Source organism: Pantherophis guttatus, chromosome 2 (genome assembly GCF_059756535.1).
Source record: "Pantherophis guttatus breed Tessera chromosome 2, ASM5975653v1, whole genome shotgun sequence".
Taxonomy (NCBI): Eukaryota; Metazoa; Chordata; class Lepidosauria; order Squamata; family Colubridae; genus Pantherophis; species Pantherophis guttatus.
Genome location: NC_142064.1, coordinates 284,725,571 through 284,752,682, shown reverse-complemented (window position 1 = coordinate 284,752,682; position 27,112 = coordinate 284,725,571). Strand labels below are relative to the sequence as shown.

Here is a 27,112-nt window from a genome sequence, read left to right as displayed (position 1 = left end):
GAGCCAGGGAACTTGGTTCCTCCAGATAGCTTGCAGCCCTCACAGGGCTGTGTCATAATGGAGGTGGTTGATGGATTAAAAGAAGATCCCATATCCCCCAGAGCACGTTATATTTATTTGTTTGTTTGTTTGTTTGTTTGTTTGTTTGTTTATTATTTATTTATTTATTTATTTATTTATTTATTTATTTATTTATTTATTATTTATTTTTATATGCCGCCCTTCTCCGGAGACTCAGGGAGGCTTACAATGTGTTAAGCAATAGCCTTCATACTTTTGTATATTTTATACAAGGACAGCTTATTGCCCCCACAAATCAGGTCCTCATTTTATCCACCTTAGAAAGGATGGAAGGCTGAGTCGACCTTGAGCCTGGTGAGAATTGAACTCGCAGTAAATTGCAGGCAGCTGGATGTTAAATGCTGCCTTAGTAGGAGGCATTAGCCTCCTACGCCACTCAGGCTCCTGTGGTGCCACATCCTGCTCCTTTCCTCCCCATCCTTTTAACTGTAATTTTTTTTACTGTGATTAGAAACATTATTTATAGTATTATTGGCTTTAATATTGTATGATGCCTAGAGTCACCTCAAGGAGAGATGGGTAGCAAACAGATCAAATCAATCAATCAATCAGTCAATCAATTTCCAAAGAGTGGGCACTATGACACATATATTTATGTTAAAATGACTAATTTTAAAACAATGTGGATGTTTTTAAATAAATCGGTATTGGTAGAGTATTATGAGTAGCGTTGTAGAATTTTATATTCATCCATTTGAAGGACGCCATGAAGTCATATAGTAAGTACCTTGTATTCTTTCCACTTCATAAACAAATGGCACAACATAGGAGAACAAATCCGTGAGGACTAGACCCATCTGCATTTAAAAGACAAAGGCCACTCTTTTGAAGACAGCAAAGTCCACATTTTGGACAGAGAGGACCACTGCTTTGAAAGAGGGGTCAAAGAGGTCAACTATGTCAAAATTGAACAGCCCTCTCTCAACAGAGGGGGTGGGATACAACATCATTCTACAGTCTACAATACAATCCTTTCAGCAGTTCCAAGAAGGCTCTACACCCATTTGCAATACTCAGGTGACCCAGATGGCATAAATAAAACTGCAGGGGGCCTCAACAACTTGCTAAAGGAATGCAAATGACTAGCTATCTGCAAGGGGTATAAATCCTTCCATTCCCTACCATCCACTCAGAGCTGAAGAAGCTTCTTGGATGAAAAGTGAAACATCTTTTTTTTAAAAAAAAATGCACCAGAAAGTCCAGTTGCCTCTTGGAAAAACACCTTTTTGGACTCTCATAAGACTTGTAAGAGTCCCTTAATGTACCTTACAATAATGTAGAATTAGCTCATTAGTTTCCTATCTGGTTTACATGGGAGAAGATTAGCCTGGCAACTTTTTTCTTGAGAACTCCATGCTTTCTTGTTTCCTCCAAGGCATTTATGAATAATCTCATTGTTTGTTTCTTTGTTCAATGTATACAAGGAATGTAGTCCCGCCCACCCACCGGACCCCACCTTTTGCCTCTGCCTCCCAGCAATTTGGCTCCTTGCAGCAAACAGCCCGTTTCAGCATCAGCACAGCCTGATTAGCACAAGCAGCTGATTATTGGTTGGATCAGCCTCCCGACTATCAGTTATTTAAGGCTGCAGGGATTGCCATAGCCTATTGCCACACACCACATTTGCTGCAAGGAGCCAAATTGCTGGGAGGCAGAGACAGGTTTTTTTCTCGTTTTCCTCCCCAAAAAAGGTAGGTGTCTTATACTCCGAAAAATACAGTATATTTTGTCCATACATATTTTTATCAATACATGATTGACCAATTTATCTGAGCTTTTTTCACTTTTGAAGACAGTGGCTAACACTTGTTTTCCCAACTCACAATATTTGCAAGTTAGGCAACTGTAGATGAAAGTTTCGAATGTGAAAAGACCACCTGGGATAAGAAACTAAATTTTCTTCTTTTGAAATTCTTGGATGTTCCTGTTTTAGTTCCATCCCTTTATGGAGAAGAATGAGTTTTGCAATATTTCCCATTGGAAATTGTATGTGGACCAAAATGGAGATGTTACAGCAGATCTGGACATCATCAGCTGGGTGCTTCTTCCCTTGTTGGATCCCTTCGATGAGAAACTGGGGAGTTTTGAAAAGCAGAGATTTACAGTCAATAAAGATACTCTGTTATTGCTAAAGTCACTCAATAAGGTGGGAGAAATATTGGTGTCCATTCTCTACCTTCAAAAGCCTGAGCACCCTTTTCAATTTGGCTAAGCTAAATCACCAAGGTGGTTGACCTTCATTGGGAATTAACTGTGAGGAGTAGATGTATCAGTTTTCTTAGACTGCTTACAAGGCATCAGTACTATTGATCAAAGTGTCCTTTGCATGTTAAAATATGGATTATTGTTTTCAGCTGATTCTGCATTGTCCAACATGAGGTGCTAGGTGACAAAGTTTCAGCACATAGGCCATGTCCTTTTCTGCATCCTCTGCAATCTAGAATTTACATAAAACTGATGAGATTTCCAAATACTAATGACTGTGGTAATGATAGAATCAACTTTGCTTGTTCCTTGTTCTAGAATAGCAAAGGAGAAGGTAATTCTGTTAAATTCTGTTGCAATTCTAGAAAGAGTGCATTTGAAGAACGGTTGCTGGAATTGGGTATGTCTAGGTTAATGAATAGAAGGACCAGGAGAGACATGATTGCAGTGTTGCAATATCTAAGGGGCTTCCCCAAAGAAGAGGGAGTCAAGCTATTCTCCAAAGCACCTGAGGGCAGGACAAGAAGCAATGGGTGGAAACTAATCAAGGAGAGAAGCAATTTAGAACTAAGGAGAAATTTCCTGACATTGAGAACAATTACTTCGTGGAACAACTTGCCTCCAGAAGTTGTAAATGCTCCAACACTGGAAGTTTTAAAGAGGAGATTGAATAACCATTTGTCTGAAGTGCTGTAGGGTTTCCTACCCTAAGTAGGTGGTTGGACTAGAATACCTCCAAGGTGCCTTCCAACTCTGTTATTCTAAGTATTCTAATATTTCCCAAGTTCAGGTTTGGTCTTTGTCCCTTAAAAAAGACTTTCTCTTTTAAGGTTGACACCTCTGCTTGTAAGGACCTTTTCCTATGTATCTTAACATGGAGACTATTTTAGATTACTTTCAAAGGGGAGTAGCTTTGCAATGTTTTACGTAGTTTTAAAGAAACCTTTGCACAGGGATAAGCTTCTTTTGGGAAAAGTGTATTTTCTAAAACTAGCTAATAACACAACTTTTTTTTTTTTGGAGTAGTACCATAAAATTATATATCAATGGAAAGATAATTTAATCAAGAATGTAATGCAACTTTTATGAAGAATCTGCTATTAGAATAGGAGTTAAAGTATAAAGAAGAAAAGTGAAACACGTAGAAAAAAACCGAGATATACAAAAATTATCACCATGTCAGCTAATACTTAGTTGGGTAACCTTTAGCATGAATTACAGCCTTACAACGTCTTCCCACGGAGTGAACCAAGTCTTTTAGTTCTGCAGCTGTTCTAATGTGAAACCAAGATTGAATGGTTGCTATTAACTGGGTTTTATTGCTGGGTTGCTTCTGACTAAGAAGTTTCTTTAATTGGCTCGGCTTCCTAGATTTTCAATTGGGTTAAGGTCTGGGCTATTCCCAGGTCATTCCAGCAGTGGAATAGGATTATCTTGAAACTCAAAAAAAAAAAAAGAAAAAAAAAAGTGGTGTTATTAGCCATCAAACCTCAAAAATACACTTTTCCCAAAAGGTTTCCACAATTTTGGCCACTACTGAATATCTATGAGATATTCCAAAAGCTAAAGGGATGAACTAAATGAAGAATCTGCGACTAGCTGTATCTCCTGCAATTATTTGCTGCTAGTTGTAGAGTTCAAACTTAGCTAAATGAAGGCCAGAGACTCTCTTGCGAATATACATTTTGACCTTTGTTTTCCATGGATGGTGAGTCCTAACACATTTTCTTTGGCATTCTTTGTTTTCCTGCTTAGACTCTGCCTCGGTCCCAATGTGTGGAAAACTGTCGTCCTGGGTTTGTCAAGCAGTCTCGAGAAGGAGAACCAGTTTGCTGCTACAACTGCATTCCTTGTCCAGAGGGGACCATCTCCACTCAGGAAGGTGGGTCACACTAAAAAAAAAGGGGGGAGGGCAGTTTTTTGGTAGTGGACTCATCCAAAATATTTTCATGAAAGTGCAAGTTGAGAAATTGAAGCCCAACTGGGATTTTTTTTGGTTCATCTTCTGCTCAATTTATTTCACAGGAGGTATAGCAAAAAGAGGGATTCGTTAGAAGTAGGATTGTTTTGCAGACTGGGCATGCTTTACTACTTACAGTTTTATAATTTGGGTTTATCTGCTGAACAGAATAACAGTTAGAAGGGATCTTGGAAGTCTTCTAGTCCAAGCAGGAGACCCTATACCAGAGTAACCTTTTTGCTGTTGCATGCCAAAAGCAGGGGGTTATACGTGCGCATGCCCACACCATAATTGAAAGTGTCCTACCCCCCTCCCACGTATGCACACACAACCCCCTGTTCCCCCACTTTTGGCATGTGATGGCATGGTAGGCCAGGTAGGCTCATTTTTCGCCCTCCCCAGGCCCCAGAGGCTTTCTTGAAGCCTGGGGAGGGCAAAAACAGCCTTCCCCACCCTCCCAGAGGCCCTCCAGAGGTTGGAAATGGCCCATTTCCCGACTTCAGTGGGACCGGAAGGCCCAAAAATCAGCTGGCCAGTGCTGGCATGCACACTGGAGCTGAGTTAGGGCAACGCTCATGTGCCCACAGATATGGCTCCACGTGCCACCTGGGGCATGCATGCCATAGGTTCGCCATCACTGCCCTATACCATTCCAGACAAGTGCCTGTTCAGTCTCTTCTTAAATGCCTCCAGCAATCAGGCACCCACAATTTCTGAAGGCAAGACATTGCACTGATTCATTGCAGAACTGGTTTTCTCTGTTAGCTTTTGAGATTTCACAAATCTTCTAAACCCAGTAGATTAAGAATTGCCATATTTCAGGATTCAGGAAGTGTAATTAGGAAGATTAACTGATTCATTATTAACTTCTAACACTGTAGGTTTCTATGTAGGTTCTGCCCAAATTCCATAGATCTCAGATATATATTTATATATTCAAAAATTATATTCTTATTAACTTTATTCTGAGGAGATGTTAAAACATTAATTTGGGAAGATGTTCCTGGTAACAGCTGTTGTCCCAAGGAGCTTCTTCTTAAAATGTGAATGGAGATTTTTTTTTTTTTAAATAATCCTTTTGGTATTCTCAGATACAGAAAAATGCACCAAATGTCCACCTGATCAATATCCAAATGAGGACCGAGTCCAATGTATCTCCAAAATTATAACCTTTCTGTTTTATGAAGAATATCTGGGCATCATCCTTGTGTCTTTTACCTTACTCTTGTTCTTAACCACAACTCTTTTTTTAATGATATTCATTAAATACCGAGAAACTCCCATTGTCAAAGCCAACAATCGGGACCTCTCCTACATCCTCCTGGTCTCTCTCTTGCTTTGCTTCTTGTCCTCCTTTTTCTTCATTGGTCAACCAAGGAAAGCCACCTGCCTTCTCCGACAAGCAGTGTTCAGCATTGTCTTCTCAGTTGCCATTTCTTCTCTCCTGGCTAAAACAATCATGGTGGTATTGGCTTTCCTAGCAACAAAACCGGGAAACCGAGTGAAGAGATGGTTGGGGAAAAGCTTGGCCAACTCCATCATCCTTTCTTCTTCTGCTGTCCAAATTATCATCTGCTCCATCTGGCTAGGAGTTTCTCCCCCATTCCCTGACTCTGACCTCCACTCCCAGCCGGGAGAAATCATCCTGCAATGCAATGAAGGTTCTGTTGTCATGTTCTACATCAGCCTATGCTACATGGGCATCCTGGCTGCCATCTGCTTCACGGTGGCTTTCCTGGCCAGAAATCTCCCTGGGACGTTCAATGAAGCTAAACTGATCACCTTCAGCATGCTCCTCTTCTGCAGTGTCTGGGTGAGTTTTGTGCCCACCTACCTGAGCACCAAAGGGAAATATATGGTGGCTGTGCAGGTCTTCTCCATCTTGTCCTCCAGCACTGGTCTGCTTGGCTGCATCTTCATCCCCAAGTGCTACATTATCATCCTGAGGCCAGAGCTGAATACAAAGGAGCAAATGACGACCAGAAGAAATGTAGAAATGTGAGACAGAGGAATTTTAAGTCTCATTAGTTCCACACCTCGAAGTTGATCCAAATTCCTCTCCATACACAAGGGGGCCAATGATTTTTCTTGAAATAATTAAAGAGTGTTTAGAAGATAATGTCCCCAATCTTGATATATAAAATTCTAAGATGTTCACTCAGTTTTTTTGAATTCTCAAAGCAGCATATCTCTTTAATGCCCTTAGCCTATTGAGGCCCAAGATGCCACATCCAGGTGTTTGAAACATGACACTTGCTGCAATGGAATCTTGTAGATATGCCACAAAAATAAATGGGGAGGGGGGCTTTGGGCAGTCTTTAAATTCCATTATTTTAGTTGTGTTTTTCAGAAACAAGATTCCTTCAATCCCCTTCTCTGGGAAAGTCCATGTCATTTTTCTGTGGTCCTGTTGTTTACCCTTCCTGTATAATAAAAGTGAAAATTGCTTGAACATCATTGAGATTGTCATTAAGATTGCAACCCAGGTGGGCATTGGGCAAAGTTAGAACTCCTGGATGATCTCTGATTGGCTAAAGAAATTAGAGAGATTTCCAGTAGTAGGTGGATTCTCTATAGGAGCATCATGCATTCATTCTTCGTTTAGTCATTCTAGAATTCAATATAATGCAAACACAAGCAATACAATATAATCCAACCAGCATCTTAAACTTTAAAAGAGCTGATTTTAACAAACTCAGAGGGACCCTGAGCAAAATTTCATGGACAAAAATCCTAAATGGCGGGGGGGAATGTAAGAAGCATGGGAAACAGAGAAAAATATGATTATAAAAGCCCAGTCTAACACAAAACTACTGAAAAAGATAAACAAGAATTCCAAGAAGAAACCAGCATGGTTGTATAAAGATCTCTCTGATAAACTGAAAGACAAAAAGGATAAGTACAAAAATGGAAAGAGGGACACATAACTAAGGCAGAATATCAACAGGTAGCCAGAATCTGCAAAGATGAAGTCAGAAAAGCAAAGGTTCAGAATGAACAAAGACTTACAACAAAAGTCAAAGATAATTTTAAAAAGGTTTTTTTCAACGTATAAATAACAAGAAAAAAAGTCAGGAAATAGTAAATCCACTAAAGAGAGATGATGGCAAGGAAGGAACAGGCTGTAAAGAGAAATCAGAGTTGCTTAACCTATCCTTTGCATCAGTCTTCACACAAAAAGAAACTGTAGCCCAACCTATGAAAAAGCTAACTGTAAAAGACAGGCTAGAAATAAAAATTAAAATAAGCAAGAAATTGTGCAGATAACATCTATCTGATGTTGACGAATGTAAATCACTGGGACCTGATGGTTTACATCTCAGAGTTCTAAAGGAGTTGGCAGATGCTATGTCACAAACATTGTATCATATTTTTCAAAAATCCTGGAGCACCAGGGAACTACCAGAGAATTGGAAAAGAGCTGATGAAGTTCCCATCTTGGAAAAAAATAAAAGGGGGGGGACAGACTTTGGAAACCACAGACCTGTCAGCCTAACATGAATACCTGGGAAGATACTGGAAAAATATATCAAAAAATAGATCTGTGAACAAACATCTAGAAACAAATAAAGTTATAACTAGTAGCCAGCATGGGTTTGTTAAAAACAGATCATGCCAATCCAATCATATTTCATTCTTTGACAAAATGTCTAAATTAGTAGACCAGTGTAAATGTTGGGAGTCTTAGAAGGGCAGTTCTTGACCATGCGTCCAAATTCTCTGCGGTAGGCTATCAATTCCTGGACTCTTGGTTGTCTTTTGTCCAAAAATTGATATTTCTAGAACAGATGAAAAATGAAATTTCACTTCAGGCACAAAGAATTTCAAAATCAGCTCCAATTTAGGATTAATGAGAAAAGAAAAGCACAAGAAGACAGGAAGGACTAGAGTTGTGTCATTAACGTAGAGTTTAATCAAACTTCATACCTCTGGGTAACCTTCATCGGCGGTCTCTGGAGAGAAGATACCATGATGAAGGACAGCAGAAGTCAATTCCCTGGATATTGAATTATTTTCCTCCAGCTGAAAAAAGGGAGGGGGGATTAGAGATAGCGGGGGTTGTGTAGCCAAAATAAAATACTTTCTCTTGAGAACCAAGGACATTGTTACACCTGGACTGTGGAAGGAGGAGTGAGGTCACCAGACAACCAGAAAGCATCTTGAATGGACTATGTGACTGATTGTTTGGAGTTCTGGGAAAACTTTATCTTTTCATAAGGTTAAAACCGTGGAAACCTTCAGAGTTGGTTTTCACCAGATTTGTGTCAATATGCTATATCCAATAAAGCTATTCTTTGAGGAATTCATCTGCCTCAGAGTTTTCCTTTCTACGGGATTATTACTTGGAACCCTGACAACAGTGTCCATTCTCATGCATAATCCAAAAGCCTTGTGTGACTTATTTCAATAACATTTTCAAAGCTCACATAAAGAATCTTGTTGATGGTACAGGTAATCCCTAGGTTACAAGCATTCCCTTAGTGAACATTCAAAGTTACATGATCAGCTCCCCCTAACGTTTCCGAACGAGGCCCAAAACTATAAATCTTGCAGCACCACTGCACATTGCTGGCTGAAACGGAGCTTCTGAGGAGCAGGTCCACCCCTCAGAAGCCCCATTTGGCCATCCAGAGGCCTTGCCCAGTACCTTGCCAGCCTAAATGGAGCTTCTGAGGGGCAACTCTGTCCCTCAGAAACCCCATTTGGCCATCCAGAGGCCTCACCCGATATCTTGCCAGCCGAAATAGAGCTTCCGAGGGGTGGATCAATCCCTCAGAAGCCCTGTTTGGCCTTCCAGAGGACTCCCCCAGCCCATTGCAAGCTGAAATGGAGCCTCCGAAGACTGGATCCAAGACCGCAAGGCTTGGGGTCCTTAAGGGGTCACTCACCACTGGAGGTAGTTGACAGTGTAAAAAGATCTCCCCATTCTATCTGTCTGTCAATGATCCAAGTAATACACCCATCGCACAGAGAACTCTGAGGCAAGTTGGTTCCTCAAAGAACAGTTTTATTAGGATATATCATCTTGGCACAAACTGGTGGAAAGCCAACTCTGCGGATACCCATCCTTTTCACCTCATTAAAAAGTAAAAGCTTCCCTTATTCCCAAACAACAAGTCACATTGTCCAATCTGGGTGCTGTCTGGTTGCCTGGTTGCTACTCTCTTCCTCCTCTGTCCAGCCAGCAGTTGGAATGTCCTTGACTCATGAGAGAATTATCTTGTTTTAGCTACAAAACCTCATCTATCTCTACCCCCCTTCAGCTCCAAACTGTGTCAAGCCTGAAGCCACATGAAAAGAAATTCTGATAGAAGAAAAAAAAAAAAACTACAGAAAAGAAAACAGCTACAGCCAGGTCAGTTTCAGGGTTGACAGTGTCTCCTTAGTTTTCATTTTTATATAGCTTTTTTAAAAAAAATGTTTTTATAGTTATTTTTTTTACTGTTTTTCAGTCACCCAGAATCAACTTATTGGTGAGATGCGGAACATATAAATGATAACTAATAATTTCCTGACAGAACAATTAATCAATGGACTGACTTGCCTCCAGAAATTGTGGGTGCTCCAACATTGGAGATTTTTAAGAAGAGGTTGGACAGCCATTTGTCTGAAATGATATAGGGCAGTGATGGCGAAACTTTTGGGCACCAAGTGTCCAAACTGAAACGCGTGTGCATGCCTCTGCATGTACACATGTTGGAGTGCCGGAAACTGGAAAACTAGCTGTCCGATGTGCATGCTTGCACTGGCCAGCTGGTCTTCGGGTTTCCGGCACATGCATGCGTGCCAACCAGCTGGTTTTCCTGTTTTTTCTGCCTGTTTTTTGGCTGTTTTTTTTTTTTTTTGGCCGTTTTGGCCAAAAACGCCCGAAAAAGGCCCCAAAAGGGCCCCAAAAGGGCCTGGTGGCTCAGCAGACTGATAGCATTGTGATTAACACCAGCTGTCTGCAATGACTGTAAGTTTGAATCTCACCAGGCTCATGGTTGACTCAGCCTTCCATCCTTTCTAAGGTAGGTAAATTGAGGACCCAGTTGTGGGGGCAATAAGCTGACTTTGTATAAATATACAAAAGTATGAAGGCTATTGCTTAATGCATTGTAAGCCGCCCTGAGTCTCCGGAGAAGGGCGGCATATAAATCAAATTTTAAAAAAAATTAAAAAAAATAAAAAAGGCCCAAAAAATGGTCTGTTTTTTGGCCATTTTTCAGGCCAATTTTAGGCCATTTTCTGGTGCTCCAGCACCAGTGAAGACCAGCTGGCAGTTGCACATATGTGTGCCGAAAACCAGAAGAGCAGCTGGCACAGCAGGTGTGCCCACAGAGAGGGTTCTGCGTGCCACCTCTGGCATGCGTTCCATAGGTTCACCATCACAGGTATAGGGTTTCCTGCCCAAGCGGGGGGTTGGACCTGAATACTTCCAAGATCTCAACTCTCTTATTCTGTTATAATGATAACAACATATTGAACTATAGAGACCTTGCAGTAAACCCACAACACAATCAGGAGAAAGAGGACCAAATGGATAGAAGCAGTAATATTTTCTGAGATAACTTTGGCCAGAAGATTTATTTATTGGCTCCTCTTAAAAGTTTGAACCCCGTCTGCAACTTTCCCTAGAGAGCATCTGCCTGTTGGCTCATTCAGAATGCAGAGAAGTGATGTCTCCCCTCCTTGCCATTATTCAAATCATAATGATTTGCTTGTTGTCTTGCCACTAGTCCCTAGAGATATTTCTGCAGACTTTCAGAACTTTTGCCGCAAAGACATCAATAACAGGCTTTCTCCTCAATATCCCATTAGGGTTTGTGGGATGATGTCACGGCACTGGAAAGTCTTGAGTAAATGAGTCTGGAGACAGAGAGAACCTGGGAAGGCTTTTAGGGCAGACAGAAGCTTTGTTTAAACTGCCTTTCAGCTTTCAAGATTCAGCTGGGCTCTGGATGAGGAAAGTCCCTGAAGCTTCTGTCTTGGAACAGGGCTTTGCTTTCTTCCACCTCTTCTTATTCTTCTTTGTTCAAAATAAACACAGAACTGGAGGCTCCATCAGCACTACTAGTCATGTTACTTCTCATCCTGCTTCAGAGGCCCCAGGAAGTCCATGGGAGGCTCGATCCCAAAAACCTCCTGAGTCCAAAGAAGGCAAAGTTGGAGTCAGAGAACCATTACAGGCCAGGAGAAGTTCTCATTGGTGCCATAGTCTCTGCAGTTAAGGTTTTTCTTCGGCCACTAAGCTTCATCACAACTCCTTCATCCCAAGCACACATGTAGGTTCATTTTTGTGCCCTGAATTACAGCTACTTCTTTTCTGAATAATTTCTAAGGTGAGGGGTCCTTGGTTGTTTTCCTACAGATATTTCATTACCCAAACTAGACAACATCATCAGTGATAGTACTAGCACTAGTACTATCTACTAGTCCTAGTTTGGGTAATGAAACATCTGCAAGAAAACAGCCAAGCTCAGAGGGCACTAAAGACTCCTCATTTCAACCCCGAGCTACAAATATTCTTCTTTATTGGTAATTTGTAAGGTTCTGGCCGTCTTCTCCTTCCAGGCATTGTCCCCTTGATCAGCTACATTTTCTCTACTTCTGTCCCCTTTCAAAGTTGGGTATCCATTTTGTACCCCGCTGCTGATTCTCAAATACGGACATCAAGTAGGGATGACCCTAAATTTTCTTTCTTACTTTGTAAATGAGGTCAGTTAAATCTCCTCTCAAGAAATGTTTGATAAGGGACTTTAAACATTTCCAGAATTTGGTAACTTGTTAGTTTTGTTGATAGCGTGCCAATGGTCCTTTCCAACTTTGCCATTAATGAATCTCTATTAAATTGGGAGATTAGGTTGAATTACTGTGAAGTATTTGAGAAGGTTATGAGCCATGGTGGCCCAGTGCTTAGAATGCAGTACTGTAGGCTACTTCTGCTGACTGCCGGCTACCAGCATTTTGGCAGTTTGAGTCTCACCGGCCCAAGGTTGACTCAGCCTTCCACCCTTCTGAAGTTGGTAAAATGAAGACCCAGCTTGTTGGGGGCAAGAGGCTGACTCTATGAACCATTTAGAGAGGACTGTAAAGCATATAAGTCTATATACTGGTATATAAGTCTAAGTGCTATTGCTATTTCTATTAATGAGAAGAGAAACAGGAAGAATGTCTAAAGTCAGTCCAACATTTCAGTAGAAGTGCAAGCATGGTAGCAACCTCAAAAGTGTATGCAGCACTGAATATCCAGCATAAGCAAAACAGTCCTTTCAAATAATTGAGATTTATAGGGATAATTCCCACCCAATGTACATTATATGGAACAGTTGCTGGAATTGGGTATGTCTGGGTATGTCTGGAAAAGAAGGATAAGGAGTGACATGATAGCAGTGTTCTGATTTCTCTGGGGCTGCCACAAAGAAGAGGGAGTCAAGCTATTCTCCAAAGCACCTGAGAGTAGAACAAGAAGCAATGGATGGAAACTAGTCAAGGAGAGAAGCAACTTAAAACTGAGAAAATTTCCTGGCAGTTAGAACAATTAATCAGTGGAACAACTTGCCTCCAGTAGTGGTGAATGCTCCAACACTGGAACTTTTAAAGAAAAGATTAGATTTGTCTGAAATGGTATAGGGTTTCCTGCCTAAACAGTGGGTTGGAGTAGAAGACCTCCAAGATCCCTTCCAACTCTGTTAGTCTATTCTATTCTATTCTATTCTATTCTATTCTATTCTATTCTATTCTATTCTATTCTATTCTATTCTATTCTATTCTATTCTATTCATTATTTACATAGTATTTTGGTTTTTTGAATTTACTTTTATGTTAAACTTCTATAATGTTGTAATCCATTCAGAGGAAATCTTGTCATTGGGAGGGTATATATATAAAATACATACATAAATGATTAAATAAAATATTTCTTTAATTGATTACATACATTTATACCTGTAGAAAATTAGTGACTGAAGATTGGAAAATCCTCTTCTTCCTTCTTGCCATCCAGAAGATCAACCAGGATTTCTATGTCTTACCCAACATCACCTTGGGCTACAGCATTTATGAAAACTATTACCATGCAGGAAGGACTGCAGATGCTTTGCTGGGGCTACTTTCAGACGGGGAGACCAAGATTCCCAACTACAACTGTGGAAGCCAGAGAAACGCACTGGCTGTTCTTGAAGGGGCTGATACTGACATCTCCATCCAGATTTCAACCATGTTGAGAACCTATAAAATCCCACAGGTGTGTCTTTGTTTGGGAGACAGTTTTCTCGCAATATTCAATCAGAGATCCTCAGTTGTAAATTAAGAGAGGAGTTTTATTACAAGAAGAATATGCATTTAATTTTGCGTGTAAAGTTTAAAATACTTGGTATGGCCACACTTGGAATACTGCATCCAGTTTTGGTCACCACGATGTGACTCTAAAAACAGTGTGGAGAAGAGCAACAAAGATGATTAGGGGAATGGACGCTAAAACATATGAAGAATGGTTGGAGGAACTGGGCATGTCTAGTTTAATGAAAAGAAGGACTAGGGGAGACATGATAGCAGTGTTCCAATATCTCAGGGGTTGCCACAAAGAAGAGGGAGTCAAACTATTCTTCAAAGCACCTGAAGACAGAGCAAGAAGCAACGGATGGAAACTAATCAAGGAGAGAAGCAGCTTACAACTAAGGAGAAATTTCCTAACAGTTTGAACAATCAATCAGTGGAATAACTTGCCTCCAGAAGCTGTGAATGCTCCAACACTGGAACTTTTTAAGAAGAGATTAGATAACCATTTGTCTGAAATGGTATAGAGTTTCCTGCCTAAGCAAGGGGTTGAACTAGAAGATGTCCAAAGTCCCTTCCAACTCTGTTATTCTATTCCATTCCATTTCCATTCCATTCCATTCTGTTCCACCATCTTTTCATTCCTTTTCAGGTCAGTTACAATTTTGCAGCCCAGATGCTGAGTGATAAAATTAGGTTTCCTTTCTTCCACCCAATGCTTCCCGCTGAAGGATTCCAGTATCCAGGGATAGTCAAGCTCCTCTTACATTTTCGGTGGACCTTGGTTGGTCTGATGGCACCAGACACTGACAATGGCCAGAATTTCATGAGGACAATGACTTCCATGCTGATCAGGAATGACATTTGTCCAGTTATAGCAGAAACCTTTTCTACTTCCTACCGTAAGAAGTTCATAGATCGGAATCCGTATCGTAGTTGGAGACAAGTGAACATTTTTCTTTACGCTGCAGATAAAGATATGATCACTGGGGGTGTTAGCATTCTACGATTAGTATTTAAATCCTTTGAGCAACCTGTTATAGGAAAGGTGATGATTACAACAATTTGTTGGGACCTCACCATCTATTTTATGGGTTTGACTTTTCCCTTTCAATTCATCCACAGCATTTTTTCCTTTCTTATTAAGGGAAACCAAATGGCAAAGTCTCTTTTGCCTGTGGATTTTTACTATTTCATCAAAAACATAGCAGAAAAATCCTTTACGTGTTCATACCCCAAGGATACCTTTTCTGTGAAAGTCTGGAGACGTTGCAGGGAGACAAGAGAACTGGAGGCTCTGTCCCAGGAGAACATCGATGCGATCCAGTCTCTGGATGGCTATTTAACTTATAACACGATCTGGGCTGTGGCACGAGCCATCCATGCAGCTTCTACACTCAGTTCTAAGAAGACAAGGATCAAAGGGGGTGAAGACATGGAAACACCAAAGCCATGGCAGGTATGTCTCAGAATCAATTCCAGAAGTGTAAGAATTGGGCAGTTACTTTTGAAAAATTGATTTATTTTGAATACGAAAAATAAAATGAATCCCAACTTTCCAGTCCTGTCCCTCTTTCATTCCCTTCACTCCTTTCCTGATTGTTGCAATGTATTAACTTCATTATGAGAGGAAAGAAGGACAGAAGGTGTCAGGTCCCAGATATTTCTACAGGGATGCTGGCATTTTGGTGAGAGGAAGGGTGGAGGAATGGAGTAATCTGTATATGAAGTTTCTGTTTCTGTTTCCTGCATTACTGTGCTAATCTCTATATGAAGTTTCTTCTTTTTTTGTTTTGTTTCTTGCATTACTGTGTTAATCTCAATATGAAGTTTCTGTTTCCCTGCAATGATGTAACGTGGGAGGGGTTTGGTTAGCATTGCTTGAAATAGCTGGTTTTAAGTGAAAAGCTTCAGTTCTTGCCTAGAGCTCTTGTTATCACAAACATTTCAATAAAAGCTCCTTTTGGAACAAATGTAGTTTCAAGAGTCCTGCTTTCTTGGGAAGGTTGGAGAAGCAAGATCTTACAGAAGGACAGGAAAGATATTGAGATTCTAGAAAGAGTACAGAAAAGAGCAAGAAAGATGATTAGGGGATTGGAGGCTAAAAATAAAGAATGTTTACTGGAATTAGGTATGTGTAGTTTAATGAAAAGAAGGACTATGGGTGACATGATAGCAGTGTTCCAATATATAAGGGCTGCCACAAAGAACAGGCTATTCTCCAAAATATCTGAAGGCTGGACAAGAAGCAATGGATGGAAACTAATCAAGGAGAGAAACAGCCTAGAGCTAAGAAGAAATTTCCTGACAGTGAGAACAATTAATCAGTGGAACAACTTGAATGTTGTTGTGAATGTTGTCAGAAGTTGTGAATGCTCCAACACTGGAAGTTTTTAAGAAGATATTGGACAACCATTGGTCTGAAATGGTATAGGGTTTCATGCCTGAGCAGGGGGCTGGACCTGAAGACTTCCAAGAGTTAGTAGGTTAAGGTTAGAATTGAATTTAGAATGTCCTGTTTAAACATAGCCAGTTTTTCTTCTATTCCAGCTCAATTTCTTTCTTCAAAACTTTCAGTATTACAATAATTCCATAAATGGAATGTTTTTGGAGGAGAAAGGAGACCTCTCAGCAAACCTGGATATTGTGAAGTGGGAGGCTATGGTTAACAAATCCTTTAGGAGAGTTATCTTTGGGAGTCTAGAAAAACAAGGATCCTTGGATTTCACGTTTATGATCCGCCAGAATGCTACTGCAGAGATGGAAAGGTTGAAGAAGGTGGGGGTTAAATCTTGATTTCACTTTTCTTCTTGTTCTTACCTAGAAGATGACACCCCTGGGGCAAGAAATGCCTCTGAATGTCATCTAAGAAGGAAAGTCTCCCAGGAAGGCAAGACATTCATTAGTCATTAGATGTCCGTGAGAAATGCACCCTCAACTATTTCAATAAAGAGTATATTAGACTTGTGAAAAGGGAGGAAGTTTTGAGCCACAGGGAGTGTTGCAATATTTTCAGGATCAGACTCAATAAAGATAATTGGAGTTAGAGCTTTAAATATATTTCTTTTTAATTATGATAGGCATTCTATATTCACTGAATATTCAAGGTAGAAGCGACGAGAATGGTGAGGGTGGCTCCTTATATATACAAGGGGTGGAGCTAGGAATGGGAGTGGTAAGTTATGAATACATTAAAGTCCAAAGAATAAGTTAACCTCTGATGTTCCATATATACATTATTTACACATTGGAGAATAAGGCATTTACATCTGACAAATCCCCCTCTAAATGCCGGTTCGTTACACAACACCAATTACATTCTGATTCAGGACAATATAATACATATAATTTAGAAGTTAAATATTTGTGTTGTTTAGAAGGTAAGGGTTTTGTTAATATGTCAGCTAATTGTTCAGAAGTATCGCAATGTATTGCTTTAATGAATCCGTCTTGAGACAGTTGTCTCACATGCTTAAACTTTATATCAATATGCCTGGACCTTTGTCCAATTGCATCGGATCTGGATATTTCAATGGCCGCTTTATTGTCTTCATGCATAATAAATGGTAAGGTGGGTTTCTTCCAAACATCAGTGATCAGATCATTGAACCATACAAGGTTATTTGCAGCCTTGGACAAACAAACATATTCCGCTTCTGTAGTAGAAGTGGCTACTAGTTCTTGTTTACCAGTATACCAGTAAACTGGACAATCATTCAATAGAAAAACATAACCAGAAGTACTCTTTCTGCATGATGTATCACCAGCCCAATCTGCATCAGCATAACAAGTAATTTTTGGTTCTCTGTCATTATTGGGTTCCAACATTAAACAAAAATCTAATGTACCCTTCAGATATCTTAGAATTCTTTTGACAGCTTCCCAATGATACAAGGTTGGTTTACTAACATATCTTGACAATAGATTGAGAGGTAATGCAATATCTGGCCTAGTCCAATTAGATATATAAAGGAGTGAACCTATAACTGATCTGTAAAATGTGTTGTCTTTAAACTCAGGGGAAGATTCATCAGTGTTTCTAAGGAAATCAGTTTGCATAGGGGAGTCACAGGTTTTAGCATTATTTAAGTTACATTTGTTTAGGAGTTCGATGATTTTATCTTTCTGTGTAAGTTTGAATCCCCTTTTAGTTTTGTTAATTTGCACACCAAGGTATTTATTCACTTTACCCAGAGATTTCAGTGAGAAGTGTTCATTTAACTTATTTACAAAGATTTCCCTGCTCTCTTTATGCTTTCCAATGTATAAAATATCGTCCACGTAAATTAATACAAATTCAATATGATCATTACTCTTTTTACAAAGAAACAGTTATCAGCAGTGGTGGCGTTGAAATCCATGGTCTTAAGTACTTTTACCAAGCAATCGTACCATCTTTTGCCGGATTGCTTCAATCCGTACAGACTCTTATTTAATAACCAAATTTCGTTCTTATTAGTGTATTGACTGTGTGGTGCTCTTACATATATTTCCTTATCTAATTTTGCATGTAAGTATGCGGTCTGTATGTCATATTGGAATACGTCCAGATTGAGTGCAGATGCTACTACAAGGGCTGTTTTGACACTCTCTGTTCTCACTGTGGGTGAATATGTATCAGTATAGTCTTCTGGATATTTTTGTGCATAGCCTTGTGCAACTAGTCTAGCCTTGTATAAGGTATTGCCTCCTTCTAAGTTCTTAATTTTATAAATCCACCTGGTACCTATAATTGTTTTATCCTTAGGTGCGATCGCAGGTGTGAATACATTTAATCCTTGTAAACTTTCCATCTCTTTTTCCATAGCTAGTTCCCATTTTTCTCTTTCTTCATGTGGAAGTTTCAATACTTCTTCATATGTATTAGGTGTTATTTGTTCTCCATTCATATGCATTATGTAATCTTTGTATTTATTTGGTATTTGGTTTCTATTGTTTCTAATAGTTCTTTCAGGCTTGCTATGGTTATCATGCAAATATCTAGCTTCCTTTTTTGTTAATGTGTCTGTCTTTATTTTATGCTGACTATTAGTCCAAGTTTTGGTTTTGTTCTTACTTTTGTTAATATTTTGATTTTCTGTTGTTCCTTCCTCGCAAGATATCGTATCTTTACATTTATTAGGAAATATTTCATTAAGGTGCAATTTTGACCAATTGGCCTGTTCATGGAACACAGCTGTTCTGGATACTATAAATTTGTTATTACTATCAATAAATCTGTACCCTTTGGTTCCAGTTTCGTATCCCATGAATCTTAATCTCCTGGATACGTTTTCTCCCTTTCTCCTCAATTGTTTAGGTATGTGTACGTCTGCAGTGACTCCAAATATGTGCATGTGTGATAATTTGGGTTTTCTATTGTACATCACCTCATATGGTGTCTTATTCACAATACTGGACCAGGTTCTATTTTGAGTGTAATTCGAATAATGTAATGCCTCTGACCAAAATTGTTTGCCTAAACCAGCATCCTCTAATGTGCACCTAATCATGGTTTGTAGTGTGGAATTTTTCCTCTCTGCAACTCCATTTTGAAATGCAGAAAAAGGATTGGACGTGAAATGTAACATTCCTCTATCCTTTAACCATTGGGAGAATTCTTTAGACATGAACTCACATCCCCTATCTGTCATAATTTGCTTTATTCTGATATTATGTTGTGTTTCTATACGTTTGTAGAATTCCTTAAATTTCTGAAATGTTTCATCCTTGTGCTTTAATGTGTAAACAAAACCATATCGGCTGTAGTCATCCACTATTGTTAGGAAGTAACGTTTTCTATAGGTAATTGAGGGACTTAATGGACCAACTAAGTCCATGTGTACCAAATCAAAAATATTGTTAGTTGATCTGTTAGATTTTTTTGGTCTGGGACTGGTTTTTAGTTTGGTGGACTTACATACTGAGCATTCCAAATAATTTTCACAATTTTTTATTTTGACACCTTCTGCGTGTTCAGTCATTTTTTGTACTACAGGAAAGCTTGCATGTCCTAACTTCCTGTGTAAGATGTGAGCACACTCATCATGAATTGGTTTACCTATTTTTGGTTTCTTTTCCTTGTATGTATTTTTGTGATCATGAGTTATTCTACACTCATCATTGTCACTGTTACTGACATTTTCATCATCTGCTTCAATACAATCTTCCATATTTGAATCAATGTTATGTAAACATCTTTCTATAGTTATCAGATAGGGTAGACCTCCTTTTATCATTACAGTACCTACATTTGTTTTGTTCTTTTCTATAGTTGCTTTCCCCTTTGAGAAAACTATATTGATATCAGATTCTCTGCTTAATTTTATGGCACTTAGTATGTTGTGAGGTATTTCTGGGATTAATAATACCCCCTCTATTTTCCCTAGACCAGGCAAGGTCACATTTCCTTTGCCTAGTACTTGAACCTTTTCTTGATTAGCTACCTTTATCACAAACTTATCTTCTATAAATGAAGATAATATACTTTTGTTGTTGGTGGTGTGATTTGTTGCACCAGAATCAATAAGCCAATTGTTATTCTCATCCTGCTGTGTTCTGGTGCTGTCTTGTTTATTTAGCCCATTCAGTGACCCAGATTTCCTCTCTTTTGAATTTTCTCTACCCCCTCTACCTTCTTTGTAATTTGGTGGGCTTCTATATTTGTGTCTATCTGTGGAAGATTGTCTGTAATTATATTTGCTCCTATATTCTGGTCTATGTCTCTCTCTTGAGGCTTTGGGGCAGTCTCTTCTACTATGTTCCCTGGATCCACAATTGTAACATCTAAAGGCCTCATTATGTTTATCTTGAAAGACTACTTTCCTAAAAGGTTTGTGGTCTGTTTGGTTACTGGATCGATTTTTTCTTGAATTGTCTTCTGCTATCAATTTGTTAGATAGACTTTCTATGGATAAATATCCCAAATTAATGGTATCTAAGTGTGACATAAAGCTATCCCATGATGGATCAAGTGAATTGATAATAACACTTTTCATTGTTTGATCTGAAATCACTTCCCCCCTCAATTGTAGCTCAGCTCTTATTTTGTTTAGATTTATCAAATGCTCACTTATAGAAACCCCTGGTTTTACTCTAGAGGAAAAGAAATCCTTAGACATTCTTGTGGTTGTAGCTACGCTATCGCTGTGAAATAGATTAAACATGCATTGAATTATTTCTGATACCGTTAGGTTTGGTTTGATGCTATGATACATTGCAGGGGACACGCTAGATATTATTATGAAAAATGCTCTATGATGTAAACAATCTATTTTTAAAGTCCAAGGTCTTCTTGGAGGGCTAGTTATAAAGAATAGTAAATTTTCTTTCATGAAAATAACCTGAAGCTGTTGGTACCACTCTTGTAAATTAATGCCATCAATTCTAAGTTTTGGGAAGTCACTGGGTAAGTTACCTACATTATTCTGTCCATTACTTACAACCTGGGGCAGTCCGTGATCTCTCAAGTGCAGGAAATTACAGAACGGCATTGGGATGCTTGCAATGAGTCTGCGCGGTTCTCTGGCCAGTTCAAGTCCTTCTGGGTCGTCTACGTAGTTTCGCACATGCGCGTTGCTCATTTCTTCTTTGGTGGCGTCGTGGAAGGTTCTCTCCCTTTCAGCTCTCTCGATCCGCTCCTCCTCAGATGAGTCGGTCTCTGGCTCGGTTTTTGGGGTTCTGGTGGTGGTGACGGTTCTTTTCTTCTTTTTGTGTGCGTTGGTATTCAATTTTGTCTGTGGTGTAGGGCGAAATCGGCATGGCTCTCTGGGCTCGGGCGTCGTCGCTTTCGAAGTCAGGATGGGAGCGTGCAGGTCTTGAGTCGCCGGTTTGATTTCTTGCTTCTTCGTAGATGTCTTGGTAATTTTCAGTCTTGGCCCAAAAGCAGCAAAAAGCGTTTTCATTGCTGATTTTACTTGAGATTTTGTTAAATCGTCTTCACTTTCTGATTTTGGATCATCTGAAGAGTTTGAGACTTCTTTCTCACTTTCTTCGTCTGATAGTGTTTTTCGCGCCAGAAATTTTGAACTGAGCGTTTTGATTGGCTCTGCTTCATTCTCTTTTGAAGTTCGTTGAAACCAAGATGGCTGCCATTCAAAATTTCGCGCGGGATCACATCTTTTCTTTTTAACAACTATTTTCTCAGTAGTCATCTCACTTACGGTTTTTTGATCTTTGGGTTTTTCTTTAATGACGTTTTTCTCTCTCGCTGCTCCGCTGTTCTTCAGCATCTCCTGGAGGTCTGCGATGAGACTTTCATCATTCTTTTGGCTTTTTAGTATCTTTAATATCTCTGACCTGAGTTCGTTATTTTCTATTTCGATTTCTTTCTGGTCATTATTTTCACTCATTAGTTCTTCTTCTTCAGTGGTGTATTCTTCGGATTCTCTCGAAATCGCATTGGTGGATTCGTTGATCATCTCTTGATCAGTTTCTATTTCTTTGCTGTAGGCCCTGGTGTTGGGCCTATCTTTCTTGGACATTTTTAATTACTTATTGAGTCAATTAACCATCCTCTGCTACCAGCTTGTTGCAATATTTTCAGGATCAGACTCAATAAAGATAATTGGAGTTAGAGCTTTAAATATATTTCTTTTTAATTATGATAGGCATTCTATATTCACTGAATATTCAAGGTAGAAGCGACGAGAATGGTGAGGGTGGCTCCTTATATATACAAGGGGTGGAGCTAGGAATGGGAGTGGTAAGTTATGAATACATTAAAGTCCAAAGAATAAGTTAACCTCTGATGTTCCATATATACATTATTTACACATTGGAGAATAAGGCATTTACATCTGACAGGGAGAAATGATTTCTATGCTTTTTCTTAGAAGAAACCTTCTATTCAGTATTTAAGACAAAATGTTCAAATCTAGAAATCATCATGTGTGAAAAGTTAGAACAGGAAAGCTTCAGGTAGCCTGTTCAACTTAATAAGATTCAAGATTTTATTGCCTTCAAATTTAAGCCAAGCTGAACCTTCCTCTAGAAATATAATATAATTACAGAGTTGGAAGGGACCTTGGATGTCTTCTAGTCCAACCCCCTGCTTAGGCAGGAAACCCTACACCACTTCAGACAAATGGTTATCTAACATCTTCTTAAAAACTTCCAGTGTTGGAACATTCACAACTTCTGGAGGCAAGTTGTTCCACTGATGAATTGTTCTAACTGTCAGAAAATTTCTTCTTAGTTCTAATTTGCTTCTCTCCTTGATTAGTTTCCACCCATTGCTTCTTCTTCTACCCTCAGGTGCTTTAAAGAATAGCTTGACTCCCTCTTCTTTGTGGGAGCCCCTGAGATATTGGAACACTGCTATCATGTCATCCCTACTCCTTCTTTTCATTAAACTAGATGTACCCAGTTCCTGCAACTGTTCTTCATATGTTTTAGCCTCCAATCCCCTAATCATCTTTGTTGCTCTTCTCTGCACTCTTTCTAGAGTCTCCACATCTTTTTTACATCGTGGCAACCAAAACTGAATGCGATATTCAATGCAGGAATCACCAATTCCTTTCTCCTTTTGCTTATTTTCTGGAAAGAAATTCATTTTTTGGATTTCCCTCCTCTCTCTGCCCAGCCCTTGCCTCCTTCCCGATGTGTGGAAAGCTGTGTTCCTGGATTCGTGAAGGTAACTCAAGAGGAGAAGCCCATCTGCTGCTATGACTGTCATCCTTGTGCAGAAGGAACCATCTCCACCAAGGCAGGTCTGTGACACGAAGAGAAAGGGGCAGAGTTCGGAGAACATCAACAAAAGCTTGGCTTTTAAAACATCCACTTCTTTATAATATGTATAATAAGTTTCATAGTGAACGATAAGAAATGACTTTGGAAATTAAACTGGGGGACAGGACTTGAAAAGATACTGGAACAAGGAGGGCCTAGCATTATGAGAAGGATGGCATCTCTTTCTTTTCAACTTCAACATACACCCTTCATGTTTTATACATCTCTTTTAGCTGAAGAGGCAGAATGTCCAAGATACGGTATAATTACTTTGATCGGGTCTCCCTACAACAGGGGATTCAAACTCGCGGCCCGTGGACTGGATGAATCATGCACTGGCCATGCCCACCCCCAATTTAGCAAAGGGGGGGAAAGTCCTGCTATGTCACGTGATGATGTAATGACGCGAGTTTGACACCCCTGTTCTACAACTATCCATGTCAATGGATACCACTTCTTTTTTTTCCTTTTTTTAAAATATTTTTTTTATTTTTAAAAACAAACAGTACATCTTTTCTGAATAGAGTATTGACCAAGTCAAAATTTATACCGCTTATATCATAAGTATAATATTTTAAATTCCCATCCTCTTTTTAAGTTTTTTCCCAAATATAATTTATATATTTCAATTTCTGCCATAATATTCCTTTTTGTTTTCTACTTTTTTATTTTCCATCTCTACTTAGTATTTAATACATCATCAATATTACCCTCCACCCTAAGTCTTATTTCATTTCATGATCTTATTTCTCCATTTATCACCTACATTTCTCAAAATCATCACATTTACAAATTATCATCTATTTGTTTTCCCTTATTTTCTTTTTTCTATTGAAACCCTGTCAGACTGCGGTGCTATCTCAAAATTAAATGAATTTCCAAACTGCCAATCTTTAAGGAAATCTTTCTTTAATTGAGCTAGTTTTTTTCCATCCTTAATTTCTATTTTTTTGTTGTTGTAGCTTAATATTTCCTATTTGACTTTTAATGCCAATTGTAGGTTTTTTCCCTACTCATAGTTTAAGCCAATTGTTTTCTAAGATGGACCAATTTATCATTTCTTATTTCCCTATTAATCACTTAACCATTTTACCAAAAATAATGTATTTCTTCAAATTTATTTTTCACACCACTTTTTTCAAATCAAAACGTTCTCTTAATCTCTTAATTATCTTCTTTTTCTTAATTTCTATTAATATCTTTTTCAATTTCAATTTCATTTAAATTTCCATATCTTAACCCCTTCTAAATACATCATAAAATCATATTAACCCTTCTAGCCTTCTTTTTATATTTCACAATTTGTATCAAAATTCAATTTTACAATACTAATCTTAATACAATTAATTTAATTCTATAGATATATAACATATTTCCTTTATTTCATATTACAATCACAAATATTAATACTAATATATTTCACTTATTACTATGGATATGTATCATATTACCCTTCCTTCTATCACCTTAATTACTCCTTTTAACAATGGATACCACTTCTATGGGCAGCCAAAGTTTATGCCTTCAAATATCAGGAGGAGCCACAAGACAATTTCCATGTTCAACTTTTCTGTCATGTATAAGAAATCTGGAACTAGGGGAGAGTTCAAAAGTACTACAAGTTTTATTTTATGCTACCCACATACCTGAACTACTAAGGGTCAAAGCAAATTAATTGGCGGTAGATAAAAGTCAATGGACTTCAAGGAAGGTTGAATTTAGATCTCTTACAGGGGCACAGAGTCTCCAAACTGATGATGAATTTGACCCCACCCTCAGGCTCAACCTGCTCATATCTCACATCTTTCTTGCTATGTTCACAAAATTCAGATTATCCCACTCTCCAAAATGGCTCCTTTCCTTCCTTCCTTCCTCCCTCCATCCCACCCTTCCCCTATCTCCTCATTCCCTCTCTCTCTTCCTCCTTTTCATTCCCATCTGTTTTCCTTCCTTCCTTCCTTCCTTCCTTCCTTCCTTCCTTCCTTCCTTCCTTCCTCCCTCCCTCCCTCCCTCCCTCCCTCCCCTTATCTCCTCATTCCCTCTCTCCCTTCCTCCTTTTCATTCCCATCTGTTTTCTTTTCTTCCTTCCTTCCTTCCTTCCTTCCTTCCTTCCTTCCTTCCTTCCTCCCTCCCTCCCTTCCTCCCTCCCTCCCTCCCTCCCTCCCCTTATCTCCTCATTCCCTCTCTCCCTTCCTCCTTTTCATTCCCATCTGTTTTCTTTTCTTCCTTCCTTCCTTCCTTCCTTCCTTCCTTCCCTTATCTTCTCCTTCCCTTGCTCCCTCCTTTTCATTCCCATCTGTTTCCCTCCCTCTCTCTCTCTCTCCCTCCCTCCCTCCCTCCCCTTCTAACTGGTGTGAAAGGAAGAAGCAAAAAACACTAGCAGGTTTTTTTTTCTCATCATATTTGCCCAAGGAAATTCCCTAACTCCAATCCAAATTAAAGCAACATTAAACCATGACATTGCTGTGACTACTTGAACCCTGAAGGGGAGTACCCAACTCTTTGGGTCTTTGGGTCCCCATTTGTACTATATACTGACTTCCAATACACAAAATTGTTCATGCTACCATCACCATTTTCACCAAAAGTATTGCATTTAACTAATTGAAGTAAAGCTGTATAGGGAAATTTATTAGCCCTCTTTTTCAGATGCAGAAAAATGCAGCAAATGTCCAGAAGATCAGTATCCAAACATCCAGAAAAATAATTGTGTCTCCAAGATTGAAACCTTCCTATCCTATCAAGAAAATCTAGGAATCATCCTGGCTTCCCTTGCTTTGTTCCTTTCTTTAATCACAAGCTTTATCTTGAGAATCTTAATTAAATTCCAGGAAACACCAATTGTCAAAGCCAACAATCGGGATCTCTCCTACATCCTCCTAGTTTCCCTTCTGCTTTCCTTCCTGACGTCCTTCCTGTTCATCGGCCAGCCAACGAGAGCTACCTGCCTTCTCCGACAAACAGCCTTCAGCATTGTTTTCTCGCTTGCTGTCTCTGCGGTCTTGGCCAAAACAATCACGGTGGTGTTAGCCTTCTTGGCCACAAAACCAGGAAATAAATGGCAGAGATGGCTGGGAAAGAGTCTGGCCAATTTCATTGTCTTTTCTTGCACTGGCCTCCAAGTTGTCATTTGCAGCATCTATTTGGGCACTTCTCCACCATTCCCTGATTCCGACCTGCGCTCCCAGCCTGGAGAGATCATCCTGCAATGCAATGAAGGCTCTGTCACCATGTTTTATGGAGTCCTGGGCTACATGGGCCTACTGGCCACCATCTGCTTCCTGATGGCTTTTCTGGCCAGGAACCTCCCTGGGGCCTTCAATGAAGCCAAACTGATCACCTTCAGCATGCTGGTCTTCTGCAGCGTCTGGATTACTTTTGTGCCCACCTACTTGAGCACGAAGGGGAAATATGTGGTGGCTGTGCAGGTTTTTTCCATTTTGGCCTCCAGTGCTGGCCTGCTGGGCTGCATCTTTATCCCCAAGTGCTACATCATTCTGCTAAGGCCAAATCTCAATAGAAAAGAACATTTGATGTCAAATATATAACACTGAAAAGTGGATTCGGGGTGATGTAATCCCCAAACTTGTCAAATAATAATTCTGGCAAATAGCAGTAGCATTTTGACTTATATACCACTTCATAGTATGTTATAGCACTTTCTAAGCATGTTGCCTCCAACAATCAGGATCCTCATTTTACTGACCTTGGGAGGATGGAAGGTTGAGTGCCGATGAGAATTGGACTCCTGGCAGTCAGCAGAATTAGCCTGCAATACATGTTGAGAACCTATAAAATCCCACAGGTGTGTCTTTGTTTGGGAGACAGTTTTCTATCATGCGACATTCAATCAAAGATCCTCAGTTGTAAATTAAGAGAAGAGTTTTATTACAAGAAGAA

At 39.4% G+C, this 27,112-nt stretch overlaps 2 protein-coding genes across 2 annotated transcripts in view; both read left to right on the top strand.

Annotated features, from left to right (window-relative positions):
- Positions 1-6,698, top strand: part of LOC132709455 (vomeronasal type-2 receptor 26-like) — a 31,295-nt gene extending 24,597 nt beyond the window's left edge. Inside the window, exons 7-9 of the mRNA XM_087885365.1 lie at positions 2,015-2,227; positions 4,042-4,168; positions 5,338-6,698. Coding sequence (XP_087741491.1) covers positions 2,015-2,227; positions 4,042-4,168; positions 5,338-6,248 — 1,251 coding nt within the window. The 3' untranslated portion in view covers positions 6,249-6,698. The remainder of the gene's footprint in view (positions 1-2,014; positions 2,228-4,041; positions 4,169-5,337) is intronic.
- A 4,607-nt stretch (positions 6,699-11,305) lies between these two features.
- Positions 11,306-26,760, top strand: LOC117657916 (vomeronasal type-2 receptor 26-like). The gene is made up of 8 exons (XM_087885364.1): positions 11,306-11,458; positions 13,233-13,472; positions 14,157-14,552; positions 14,745-14,963; positions 16,082-16,282; positions 23,067-23,117; positions 24,175-24,208; positions 25,862-26,760. The coding sequence occupies exons 1-8, from the start codon at positions 11,306-11,308 to the stop codon at positions 26,758-26,760; spliced, it is 2,193 nt and encodes a 730-aa protein (XP_087741490.1).
- Positions 26,761-27,112: the final 352 nt, after the last annotated feature.